The 14,848-nt window shown below is 33.0% G+C and overlaps 1 protein-coding gene across 1 annotated transcript in view; it reads right to left on the reverse strand.

Moving 5' to 3' along the window:
- Nucleotides 1–2,233: 2,233 nt before the first annotated feature.
- LOC145297024 (uncharacterized) overlaps nt 2,234–14,848 on the reverse strand; it is a 77,456-nt gene continuing 64,841 nt past the window's right edge. Inside the window, exons 3-4 of the mRNA XM_080143248.1 lie at nt 7,276–7,418; nt 2,234–2,544 (exon numbers count right to left, since the gene is read on the reverse strand). Coding sequence (XP_079999374.1) covers nt 2,465–2,544; nt 7,276–7,418 — 223 coding nt within the window. The 3' untranslated portion in view covers nt 2,234–2,464. The remainder of the gene's footprint in view (nt 2,545–7,275; nt 7,419–14,848) is intronic.

Below are 14,848 nucleotides of genomic sequence, written 5' to 3' on the forward strand. Positions count from 1 at the left end.
GGTAATTAATAAAAACTGAAGAAAGTGCTCAATACTGTTGTAGAGCAAATATGCGTTTTATTTTTTATTACCGTATCTTTCTGTTAAGTTACATTATTGTTTCAGCTACCCGGCCGTTTTTTTTTTTGCCGTCTGTAGCTTCCTCAGACTTTTACAGAAATGTTCGTTATGATGGGATGAAAGAGTGAATGATGTCAGGGGAGGGGTGCGAGAAGAGCGGAAAAAAGAGGAAGGGAACAAGGGGGAGAGGTGGGAGGGGAGTGTTTGGTAATGTTTTAGTTTTGGAGTTTAAGGATCTTGTGGGGGAGGATCTGGGAAATTAATTTCTGGTTTGGCTGAGGGCATAGGGATACATGGAGGGGGAGGGGGATATGTAGGGTTAGGAGGAGGGGGTTACTTTAAAATTCGAGTCTTAATGTTAAAGTCTTAATGAACTTTAAGTAGTTTAAATTCCAACGACCAGGGTATTATTCAAGGTGTTTTTGAAGGTTTACAATGCAGGAATGTAGAGTCGTTATGAGCAGATAAATAAATAAATAAAATTCAATATTTTTCTTATTTATTTTACAATTGACAGAATGGATATGTTTCCTCACTGTTGATAAGTTATACACTCGAAATGACCTATGAAATAAATACCATTCACAGTTGAAAACAAACGACAGAAAAACAAACCATTCATGTAAATAAATAACAAATCATTGACTCATTTATTTATTTATGCATTTGTTATTTATTATTTATGTATTTATTCAGTTGTCTGCTCATAACGACTGTACATTCTTGTATTGTACGCCTTCAAAAATACCTTTTCTCCGTTAAACAATGCTTCAAGCAAACCACGCCATACTTCTAAGGCTTTATTCATCTTTTTTACCGAATTTCAAAAGAATTCAATGTAAATCATATTATTTTGATTATTCGCACTCATCTTGAGTCTCATTTTCACAACGTTTCGGTCGACGTAACTTCCGAGCTTCTTTGGCTGTATTTTCTCAAACCTGTGAATCTTTCCAATCTGTACGGGATTTCGAACGGAACACCTTATTTAATCCACGTACTAAGTAAAATTCTGTCGTAAGCTGCACTCTTTTGGAGGTTGAAGGATCAGTTCTCAGTGCGGGCGACACTCAAAAATACAATTGCGAATTACTTAAAACCTCTACTCAGTCATGACTGACAGAATGAGTTTATGCTATTCCCGTTCTGTTCAAAATTGCGTTCAGATTCCCGAGTTGGATAGAAGATTCCCTAGTTTGACAAAATACAAATAGTTAATTTAAGGGAGTAGAAAGTGACCATTGGGTTTACTTTTGAAAACATCATAAATCTCACTTCCTTAATTTGTTCTTAGGTAATCACATTCCATGAGCGATATTTCTGACAAAGAGGTGAAAATTGCTGGGGTTTTTTTTGTCATAATTTCTGTTATCTGTTCTTTTTGTTTTGTTTTGTTTTGGGTTTTTTTTTACCTAGAAGTAGTATTTTTCTTGTTTCTTACTTCAAGTGGCTTCATATTTTGTCTGGGACGATTTTTATGTAAAAGAAAACTTCGACCGAAACTTTGTGAAAATAAAAAGTAAAGATGAGAACAATAGTCCGAAGAATCCAAATTATTAATCGTCATCTCAGACAGTCAGAAATATAATTCAATGTAGGGTGACACTTGTTTCGTGCAGAAACAAACGGGAATAAACATATGAATACTAGGGCTGTGACAACAGAATATTCTTTTCGTTTTTTTTTGTTTGTTTTTTTTGACTCTCGAGATCATATCCGACACAGTTAGACACAGTTAAACAATCGGGATCCACATCCATCTATATAAAAACATATAAGATATTAACAGAAATTTACTTGAGAGTCAAAACAATGAAAAGAATATGCTGTTGTCACAACCCTAATGATTCCCACGATTGCTCGTTCATGCAACTCATCAGAATATCAACAGATCACTTTCGGCAGAAAACATTCGATCACCCCCCCCCAAAAAAAAAAAAAATTACTATCAAAAACTCTTTTTCCAGGTTCATGGAAGAACAGGATTCCTTGCAGTGTTAACAAACTAGTAATTAATTACTGCAAATGTTTTAAAAGGGAAAAACCAAATTACTTTGAAAATAACGACAAAGTAGAGAAAGATAAACAACGCTTCTCATTATCGCGATTACTAATATGACTATTAAGCGAAGTCATGTGATGAGAGTGGAAAATAAAGACACACAACCGGAAGTTCTGATACAGTTTTATTCACTATCAATCATGTTAGACGTATTAATTTATTTAGTCGGTCAGCTAGTGACCCAAAGTTCAAATCAAATGCCGTAATGATATCACGTGACAGTGAAATTAAACACGTCATGGTATTGCCATTTGTAATGCTGTCACATGCTGGCCACTCGGTTATTTCAATACAAGACCAGCAATTGGAGCTGATCTTAACCTTCTGTTCCCTTGGTAATACTCAATCTTTTCTGAACCCACAAGGCGGCAGGACGTTTCCTTTCCAGTCACAAACACCAAGGGTGGTATTAAGAACCAGACCTGTTAATGAAAGAGAAAAAAAGAAGAAACAATTCGTTTACTTTTGTGATATCACAAGAAAATGTGCGTTTTATAACATCACAAGAAAATGTGTATTTTGTGACATCAGAACAAAACGTACGTTTTATGGCATAAAAAACAACAAATAAACGTTTTGTGACATCACAAAAAACAAAAATTCTGTGATATCACAAGAACACAAGCATATTGTGACCTCACAAGAAAACACATATTTTGTGACATCACAAAAAACATATTTTGCGACATCACATGAAAACATGCGTTTTATGACATCACAAAAAACACGCGTTTTGTGACATCACAAAAAACAAATGTACGCTTTGTGACATTACAAAAAACACATATATTGTGACATCACAAGAAAACATGCATTTTCACAAACACCAAGGGTGGTATTAAGAACCAGACCTGTTAATGAAAGAAAAAGAAGAAATAATTCGTTTACATTTGTGATATCACTAGAAAACGTGCGTGTTATGACATCACAAGAAAACGTGCATTTTGTGACATCAGAACAAATAAACGTTTTGAGATCACAAAAAAATACGCGTTGTATGATATCACAAGCAAACGTACATATTGCTATATCACAAGAAAACGTGTATTTACGACATCACAAAAATCATGCGTTAAACAAGTATATGAAAACATAGGAATAAATTTTAGAACTAAGACTACACTTAGATTCCTGTCTGTGTGATGGTCAATCTATAAGCAATTCTTTGTTAAAGGGATGAAGATGCATTAGGATGAATAAAATACCGCTTAACGATAATGTAAAATACTACTTCAGGATCAGAAATTTACCAACGTAAGTGTTACGTAAACGCGCTTGTCTATGCCTTGAAGCACATGGAATTTAATGTAACGTAATTGTCGTCTCCTTCAAAAAATAACAGCCACTCGAGTATAAATAGAAGATATTCATCCTGTTCCATCCCGAAAGAAAAACAAAATAAGAATCATTAATGAGAGTAGAAAACAATATTCGCTGAATGATACGACGTATCTATTTCACTTGACGACATAACTAATAAGGAAGATGAAAAGTGAATTAAAATATACGTTGTGATTACGAGGCGCCCTGGGAGTCCGGAGGCTACAAGTATCTCATTCGTTCCGGCCAGTTGTCCCGTCAATAACCTCACGTTCACGCTCTAAATTTCAAAAGGAAAGTAGAAAGTGGATCCAAGGTTTACTTTCAGCAGCTGTGAAACTCGTTTTCCTTATTTTGTCCTTTAGTCCCCACATTCCATGAGCGATGTTTCTCACAAAGAGGGAAGAATTGCCGTTTTCTAGATCACAATCTATCTCATCTTGTAACACTTATCGTTGACAAGTTCTTGATCTTGAAGTAGTATCTTTCTAGCACGTTACATCAAGTAGTTTCATGCTTTGGATGGAGCGATTTCCATGAAAATTGGCAAAACTGTGATATTGTCGCCACTTGTAAAGAACATTTTGAGGTAGGTGTCTTTTGGCATCGTATCTTAGTTTTACTAAAGAAAGTGATGTCTGGATTCCAGAGGCGAAAAAATGTGAATGAGTCTACAAGCTAAAAGAATTGACCGAACGATATATTTGCGTCCTTAAAAATATAATTCATTTAAAAAATTCCCTTTTATCAGAAAAATGTTGTCACATTATTTCATCGTAACCAGCTGGAATTTTGAAGTCGGTGTTAGTCCTTAGACTGTTTAATTCGTTGGCAACTACAAAACTGAATTCTTCCCGCAAAGAGAAAGAAAAGCTGTAAAACACACACACACACACACACACACACACACACACCTTTTCTTCACCTGTACATGCGAGCGGGCGAAATCTTTGGAAACCTTATAGTCGTTCCTGTAAAGTTGCCAAGGCATCAAGTATAGTAGAAGCACTTTTCTTGGCCTCGACGCATATGTTGGCCACTCGGTTATTTTAACACAATACCAGCAATTGGAGCTGATCTTAACCTTTAATTGATTCTTAGAACAATATTTCCAAAATGAAGACTTGTCATTTAATTATGCATTAAAACAATCAATTTATTGTACCACATTAAAGCCAGTTGTTTGATACTATGCCAGTCACAGCAACCTATTAAAATATTGTCATATTACTCCTCCAGCGAACATCTTCTCCTGAGACCACGCAGTAAAAAGTCGTAATCTTTATTCTGACTTCTCGTGATCGAAAGCTAATCGCAGCAAATTCCTGAACACGGACACGATTAATATTCACAATATCAAGTCATTTTATCCTACAAAAAATATATTCAACTATTGCTTACTTGTGTCATAGGCATTCGGGAACTTACAATTAGCAATTACTTTTCGGGACAGGGCTTAAGCCTTCTATCCTAATACGCGATATTATTTAACAAATGAGAATTATTAATACTATTAAACTTATAATTTTAACATAAAGTGGAAGATAAACACGATAAAAGGGCTTATTCTTACACGACCAGCAATAATATTATTGAAAATATTACATCAAAATTTGTGCTTGAATGTTGTAGATGGGAAGTTGCTATTTCTTATCAACAATATTTCGGCCGCCGTGCACTTCTTTTATGATTACAAATTAACGTCAACCTAGGCCGTTGATCTGATTTCAGTATGTGAGAAAGATTATCAAACACAATATACAAATAATCAACAACAATTATATTTGAATACAAGAATAAACCTCACGAGAATTTAAAAACTCCACTCGAAAAAACAAATGCCTTAGTGGTGAATTGGCTTAGAACACAGCGAATAGCAGACCTCAGTGTAATATAAAGAAGTATGTACGTGGTATACAGGAAACTAGAGAGGTTCATCTTGAGATTTTGAGCAGTGAAGAAAACAAACGTCTTTTCGGAGGTCTCTTCTGTCTTCATAGTTTATAAAACAGCAAAGTTCGACTTTTGAATGTTAGATAAGAAAGCAGATGCGTAGCATACAGAAAAAATCAAAAAACTAAAATCTCTCATTTGGATAGTTGACTGAGCAGAATGCAAACGTATTTTCGTAGGTCGTTATTCCTTTTCCATATCTTATAATATTGCGAAGTTCGCTTTCCAGAACTGAAAAAAAGCAGATGCGTGACATACAGAATACTGGAGACGCTCTCTTGGATTTTTTACTGCGAAGGAAACAGGCTTCTTTTCGCAGGACTTCTTCCTTCTCCCTCTACAAGAGACATATAGTGGGAAAACTAATATTGTATAATGCTAATACGATACAATGAAACTAAACTAATATTAATTCTCATAATATAGCTGTTATTATTATATGAGAGCCGTCAGCCCATATACGAAATTATGATTACTAATGTTACTACTACGAGAGACAAACTACAGCTGCTACTACTACGAGAGACAACTATGCTAACTCATATTACAATCAAAATCAGATGCAGACCCAACAGATGCATTTTTACGTCGCGATGGTTCGTCCAAAGCATACCACACTAGTGGATATCATCTAAAACATAGTCGTAAAAAAAACAGCAACGATAATAGATACACTTAGTGTTTAATATCCAGCCTCGATGTACAATAAATGTTACCTTACAAGAATAAAATGTACTTGACAGACACGCACCTGGCTGTAAAAAATAAATCACGGTGGATTGTCGGAAATAAAATAATTGCTGATTGATTCAAAATAACGAAGTCGTTTAAACGTAATGTGAAAACACATCTCGCTGCTCACATCCACGCTTAAAATGTTCCTATAGACACGGTCTATAATTTACAGTGTCTCTTATATCTCAGTGGCAATGAGTCTTATTTGGGGTGAATGTGAGAAAAAAAAATATTAAATCCCAGATTGGGCGTTTACAGGTGGATGTATGGGTATCAATAATTATTATATAAACTATCTCGAAATTAAAACCCGGAGTCGATTGGCGCGCATTCAAGAAAACTACTCCGTCAATTTATGCGCATCTTCCTCCCTCATTCACACTATTCATTCACCGCCACATAACAATAAAGGTAAACCGTCTATATGTGTAAGTGTTGGCGTCCATAAACTTTTTATTAACAACCCCAAATATAAATCATTATTATATTTGTGTTTGCTATCAGTCCTTTTTAGCACAGCAGAAATCTATATATCTTACATAAAGTTTATTCACACATAGGGCAAGCTTTTTAATCAGTTTTTAGCCGAAAATTGGCTGCCAAGGGGTCAAAGTTATAAAGATTTTACTTTTGCGGTCTCTAGCAAACTATTCAGCCAATTTTGGGTCTAAACATTTGAAGTTTTACATAAAGGGTATTCAGACAGTCATCAGGCTTCTTAATAAGTTTTGGGGCGAAAATCTGGCTGCCAAGAGGTCAAAGTTGAAAGAGTTGACCTTTGCAGACTCTACCAAACTCCTCCGCCAATTTTGAGTTTAAACACTTTTATATATATATATATATATATATATATATATATATATATATATATATATAAAAGTTTGACTCATGTCCAGGTAACCTACATCTAAAATTTCAAGTGTTATATATATATATATATGGACATAAAGTTATGAACAGTACATAGGGCCCGAGCAAACCGGACTGAACTGCTAGTACAACAATATTTCGGAGAAAAAGTGCAACTAATAAAACTCATTGAGTTGACGTGGTGTCACTTTATCTTCAGCGATAACAAATGTGCACGATGGATAAAATAGATAATGCTTTACATTAACTGATTCTACATGTGTGTAAAAACTTACCTGCTGGGCAGGGTATGTGCAGCATAAACTTATGATCAGTACACACATAGTAGAAATGGCAGGCTCGCCTTAAATCTGGATAACGACCATCGGGTTTGTTGGAACAGTCTTTCTTCACCCCACAAGGTTCAGGAACATTCCCACTACAAGAATGTATTACAAAAAAGATTTTAATAGAATATAATCATTGTTTTAAAAAAAAATATCAATTAAATAAATGTGGGACAAAAATAAAATAGAAGAAAAAAGTTGTCTATATAATGATCTGTTAAGGCATTTAATGTTCACACGGTAGAAAAATAAAATCGTCCAGTGAGAACAGATATTCGTGTTTATCTAATTAATTATTAAGTTAAAAAGTCTGATTTTGCCGAATTAAAAATGAATCGTTCCACAATCCAATTGTTGCATCATTGAAAACAGTATCAATTTAAATAAATAAAATTCGTTCTTTTGTTGTTTTTTTTTGTTTGTTTTTCCAAAAGATATTTTTTTACAAAAGATTTATCTGACCATTTTATTTATTTTTTTTTATTTATTTTTTTTTATTTTTTATTTTTTGCCACACGCAATATTTTTTTTTTTTTTTTTTTTTTTTCTACGATTAATTTCTGTTGTTGGCAGAATGCTACTGTCGATTCGGGTGTCAACAATAATTTCTCCAGACAGAAAATATTCATTTTTTTTCCTTTTCTACAGGGTGTTTAGACAATGAGCAGGACATACGCTGCAAGAGTGTGTTGCTTATTGAATTAAAGTATTATTATTTTTATTTTATATTATTTTTATTTTATTTTATTTTTTACTTTTTTTGCGTCTTCCAATTTGTTTCGAAAAGTTCGTCTGCTGGTTTCCAGCGCATTGATTGGTTGATCGACGTCTGACGTCAGATTACAATCAGACCCGAGCGCATGACGTCATATTCCGAGCAAAGCCGACCGGGCGTTGAGTTACGTCTGGTTCAAACTATGCACAAGTACCAAACTGTCGATACGAAAAAGTCTGAAAACTTATTTAAGGCACCTCGTACTAAACAGTAAAAATTTAAAGAAAATTATTCTTCAAAATTCATTTTATTTTGCCATGAAATTTAAATATCAAGAAAAACTGGATTTTTTTATTTGAGATTTACTATGGAATTTTTACTGAAAACTATCAAAGAATTCAAGGTAAAAAAATTTTTCGCCGTTTTCTTTATTTCTCTATTATTATAAGAAATTTAAATACACAAAACAGAAAAAAAATCTGATGCTTCTTTAGTTTAGCTTTAAACGGTTTCCTAACCTTCTCATTTTAAGTGATTACAAACATAATTAATTTAATTAAATCCACGATAATTTGGGTTTATCGTAGATGCACATTTGCATAATGGTGGCAGATGACGTCTATTCCGAATTCATAAATGTAAGCCGCCATCAAAAAAATGTTTTTCTTATACCAAATGATCATAATTTAAAAAAAAAGTCACATAAAATCTGTTTGGAGTAAAAGTTTGTAATTAAAAGTTATAAAAAAAATTTTAAAAAAGCAATTAACCTCTGGTCTTACTCGATGCCAGTCATTTAATGAAAAAGAAAACCAAAAGTGAAGAAAAAGAAAAAAGAAAAAGAAAAAAAGAAAAGAAGAAAGAAAAAGGGTTTGGAGACATTTTCTGAAAATCAAGCGTCTAGGCATGCTCGATTTTTTAAAGAAAGGAAACACTGGTTTAATCAGTTATAATGAAGGTATCTTTCGTTACTTAAATTATATATATATTTCCCCAAAACCTCTGGCGTTGATAGAGAGGAGACTAAAACTTGCTGCTATGGTTTCAAATGATCTAAAATAATAGCAAGGGGAGACTTGATTCCAAATATTTCTTATATGTTATATCTTTCCTCTTTTGGAAATAGGGTACAATTATGAATATCTCCAGTATCAAATAATCCTTATATACTGCGAAATTTACTTTATGTATGAAAACCAAGAAGGGGAGATATAACATATGAGAAATATTTGGAATCAAGTATTCCCTTGCTGTTAATTTCAGATCATTTAAAACCATAGCAGCAAGTTTTAGCCTCCTCTCTATCAACGCCAGAGGTTTCGGGGAAATATCAGATATTTTGTAATTCATATGAAAAACTAGGAAAACAAATGACTATGATTGAAATATTGGTAAAGGTGCAATAAATTTCCACACACAAAAAATTCTTTAAAATTATCACTATCATAAGTTTTCGAGTGTGTTGAAAACGAAAATAATAGTTAAAATTCCAGGAAACAAGTACTTTCCAAGATATAAAATAAATATTGTTTTAAAAAGTGGGGATCACTTTTCTATATCAATTTAACGTAAAATGAGCATTTACTTTATAGCCACCCTTTTTTTTAGGGGAGGGTGTCCGTTATTTTTTTTAGGGGTGGTATTTATTTGCTAATTGTGGCCTTGTAGACTAATACAGAACCTACCTTTAAAAACTTGTTTTCTATAAGTTTTTGGATGTGCTGAATTCGAATATCGCATTTAAAATTTCCACAAATACGTATTTTCGGGTATTAAGCAATGTAATTCTTTGTATGATAAGTAATGGTCATTAGTGTACGCGCAAGTGCGCATATTTTTGCATAATACCCGGAAAATACTTATTTGCGGAAAATTGAAATGGAATATTCATTTTCAGCACACCCGAAAACCTATTGAAAGCAAGTTTTGAAAGGCAGGTTTTGTGTTGGTCTACCAGGCCACAAGAAACACCACCCCTAAAAAAAATAACAGAACCTAAAAAACGTGACCATAAAGTGAGTGATCATTTTACGTTAAGTTAATGTAGAAAAGTGATCCTCCACTTTTTGAAACAATGCGCGACCTTAATGACAAGTGTCACATAGCCCACTACACAATCCAGGTCATTAGCTTGACAACGAGCATTTATTTGTAAAATTCTGATCAATAGTCGCCGAGATTTCGAATATATAATATAAAATTGCCATAAAAATGTGGTATAATTATATATGGATATATCTATACTTGTAGCCAAGTTAAATATTGAAATGCTCATATCTTTGGTTCTTATAGACGAAACTACAAAAAATATTTGCAGGCCTTTTGAAGATTACAATACTATTATATGGTTAAAATTTTATGACAAAGAGAAAAAAGGACCTATATTTTCAAACACTTAATATATGCCCAAATTTGCCTACATTTGTATAAATATAAATATATAAATATAAATATATAAATATAAATGTATAAATATAAATATATATAAGTATAAATATAAAAGCGAAGTTGCTTGCCAGGAATCTGGCAAGCAACTTCGCTTTTTCTGCTTTGGTTGTCTCCCCTAAATTTGTCAGTTTTCCTGCTTCAATTGTCTCCCCTGTGACCTCGCCAGACCACTAATATATATATATATATATATATATATATATATATATATATATATATATATGTAAAATTTTAGTCATCCATACCAGTTGATTGTTAGATAATTTTATTCTGAAGAATTATATATATATATATATATATATATATATATATATGTGTGTGTGTGTGTGTGTGTGTGTGTGTGTGTGTGTGTGTGTGTGCCAAGTAAAAATGATTTCATAAAATCAACGCTAGGTTCTCTACAGTGCAATGTAGACTACAATGCATTGGTCTAAGTAACTGCGGGGAAACATATGTAGCTTGCTTCCGTTGCACCGTGGTGAGTCGCCAACTAGAGCAGTCAATCAATCGATTTGATTGAAAAGTGATCGATCTCACCGATTTTAGTGACAATAAAATAATTTTCAACATGAAACATTCGTTGATCATCATCCAATCTTGGGCAAAGTTGGGTCTCCCTGCTGAACAAAATAAATATCAAGTAAAACTTGAATTTTTACTTACTATTTATTATGAGATTCTAATATGGACTGTTTGCAGAAAACTATCCAAGAATTCGAATTAAAAACATCGTTTTTGTCTGTTTGTTTGTTTGTGTTTTTGTTTGTTTGTGTGTTTGAAATAGCCTAAATTCAACCTAAAACATTGTTTATGACTGTTTGGCACAAGAGAAACATTTTTTGTGTGATTGTGCGTGTCTTAAAGACATAAATTCAGAATAGCCGCCATTATGTGCGCATCTACGATAAAACCATAATCCTTTGTAAAATAAAAGGCACCCACCATTAATCTTAATGACGTCATATCATAAAGAAGCCTGTGCATGCGTGCGCGTGGGTTTGCTCGCGACTACGTGACAAGCTTCAATGTCACCTTCGAATTTGTAGCAGGTGCAAATCTTTATCATTCTCAATGTGCATGTACGAAGAATTATAATGGGGGAAATTCTGTTCGTGTAAAAGTCTGGTTCAGCAAGTTTTTATTTATTGGATATACTTGTCTTCTTTCATATCGTGTGTTTAAATTTCGATCGTGTAAAAGACATGGTTAACGTATATAGCACATCGCTCAATAATTCCCGGGGCTTAGCTAATAAAACTATAAACCTTTTCTCTTGAAGGTGTTATCAAAATAAACGTAAAATGATTTGGGAACTATACTTCTGGATTATATGAGAAATTCCAATAAGTCGCAATGACGAAGCTGGCCACCCACTTAAGATTGTGTTTATGTGAGAGCGTCTATATTAAATGTTAAATTGCTTTGGGGCTTTCTGTGTAATGATGAATTCATTTTTGGCACAGCTCTTTATGTCTTGTTGGATTTTCGAAAGAACTTCGTAGATAAGTGACATGCCTTTATCTCCAATGGAACACCTAACAAAGCCAACCCGGTTTGATATAAAGCTCATCTCTGTGATGCTTTTTTTCCGCTACTTCTCTACTGCTATACCGCGTGTATTATCTTCACTCACCCGACGTTTCGTAACCCCCGTGACAGAATCTCCATGGAGAGCTTTGAATTAGTTCCCGAGTTTTCGGATGTCTCTCATCGGATCTTTGATGGCAACCATCTGTCTAATAAGTAGGGCTAGGACAACAGCATATTCTTTCCATTGTTTTGACTCTCGGGTGTATATCCGCTGATATCTTGTACGCTTTTATATAGAGTGGTGTGGTTCTCGGTTGATTAACTGTGGCTGGCCCGTGTATATACTGGAGAGTCAAAACAATGAAAAGAATATGCTGTTGTCATAGCCTTACTAATAAAACAATGGCATTCTGCATCTAGTCTGGTGCACTGCAGCATCTGCTGGCGCTATACAGTTCGAAACTGGAATTGGTTCATCAGATGTTGGACTAAACGGATGATAAGGTGACTTAGGTTTGCCCAGTTACCAGGGTTCCCCTTTTGGCATTGCAGACAAAGTCCGACGGAAAGGCAAATTAATATGATTGGAGCCAGCGCAGCTGCATGGGTTGAGCAAAGGTGTAGTGCTTCACCGACTGCCTATCTGGACTCCGAACTGGATATTATCTCAGGGTCTGCTCTCTTGGTCTTTACCTTTACAATACATCCAAAAGGTAGTGGAGCTACGAAGTTTCTAGACGTTTTTATGCATGCATTTAAATTGTCATAGACTCTTGAAAATTTAGTAAGTTATTGCTATACATCTTATGAGATAACTGAATAATTTTTATGATTTCAGGTTCAAATGAACAGCTACAGCAGGAATTGGAATACACCAACTAAAGCCTAATTGTCACAGCTGGTGAATTTAAAAAGTGCTATCTGGACACGAGGACATTTTAAAAGAACGATATGCAATAAAATTTTGTTTTAAACTTGGAAAACATGCCACAGACACGTATGGAATGCTTCAAACTGCTTTGGGATCATCTTGCTTGAATAGAACATCAGTTTTTTAGTACCATAAGAGATTCAAAGAATGCAGGGATGTTGGAGGAGTAAGGAAGTCAGAACACCAGAGTTGGTTGGACAAATAAAAAATCATAGATTAGGACCGTCGTGTGTCTATAGAGACAATAAGCTCACAATTTGATGTCAGTGTGGGAACTGTACACAAAATTATTCGCGAGGAACTGAAGATTCGGAAGATTTTCGCGGTTTGTCCCAAGGGGGCTCAGAGATCAGAAAGAAAGACATTGTCATGACAGCAGGGAGATGATTGTGCTGATTCATTCAGATCCCGTAGTTCTTGATGTACTGGTGACCTGCGATGAAAGCTAGATCTACTACTATGATCCAAAGACCAAGGAAAACCACAGATGTTTTTATGAGACAATTGAGAAGATGAAAGAGTCTGTGGCGAGGGTCATTGAAACACTCATACAAGAGGGCTTCCATGGGACATATAAGAGGTAGTGGGAACGGTACAATAAGTGCAATTCAGCCGGAGGAGATTACTTCGGAGAGGGACTAAAGTTTAATATGCGTACTACCAATAAATTTTCCCATACGAAAAAAGTCTGGAAACTTATTGAAGGCATCTCGTATTTGTCAATAACTGGTAAAAATTTGAAAATACTTCAAATTTTGACGAAAATAACGGAGATGCTCATCGTAGTTTTAGTTATATCCAAATAAAAGTGAAATCCTTAAGTGATCCTTCTTAAAGAGAGCCAGGCAAAAGACACACAAATTCGGTAATGGTAAATTTCTTTTTAAATATTTCCCATTTTGCCAATCCTCGTCGTAGTCATGGTTGTATTAATTATTAACATTATCTGTTAATCACGCTCGTTCACATTCTAAGTTTTTTTTCCTCGTGTTGCACAAAATCCAAATTTCTGTTCCCATGCTTATAATTTTCGTTGTCATGAATTTTATCGATTTTCTACATCTCTTTTTTTTTTTTTTTTGCAAGCACTTGCTATAATCCTGTAATGTAATTTATCGGACTTCGACTTTTCTCCTTTGTAACTACTTGAGATATATTCATTCTTGTGATTTAACAACAATAACTTGGAAACCCGGGTTATTGTTTGTTGCAAAATACTTAATACATGCATATATATATATATATATATATATATATATATATATATATATATATATATATATATATATATATATATATATATATAAATTAAAATAAGTTTACCAAGGTAATCAAAATGGTAAACTTAAAATATATTATAAATATTAAAGAGTTAATATTTACAAGTAAAGTAATCTCAACCAGATGTAAAAGCTCAATAAAACCGAAAAGGAAATACAGCTTATAATATGAACAAATGATTAATAAAACATGTTAAAAAACATCTATATATATATAGTTAGTTAGAGTAAATGAAGTAGTTATATATATACATATATATATATATATATAAATATATATACATATATATAAATATAAATATGTATATATATAAATATATATATACATTTATATATAAATATATATGCATATATATAAATATATGTATACATATATATAAATATATATAAATATATATATATAAATATATAAATATAAATATATATATAAATATAAATATATATAAATATATATATAAATATATATATATAAATATATACATAAAAATATATATTATATTTATATATATATTTATATATATATACATAAATATATATATATAAATATATATATAAATATATAAATATGTATATATAAATATATATATAAATATATATATAAAAATATATATATAAATA

Source organism: Euprymna scolopes, chromosome 2, assembly GCF_053919585.1.
Source record: "Euprymna scolopes isolate OS-2025 chromosome 2, ASM5391958v1, whole genome shotgun sequence".
Lineage (NCBI taxonomy): Eukaryota > Metazoa > Mollusca > Cephalopoda > Sepiida > Sepiolidae > Euprymna > Euprymna scolopes.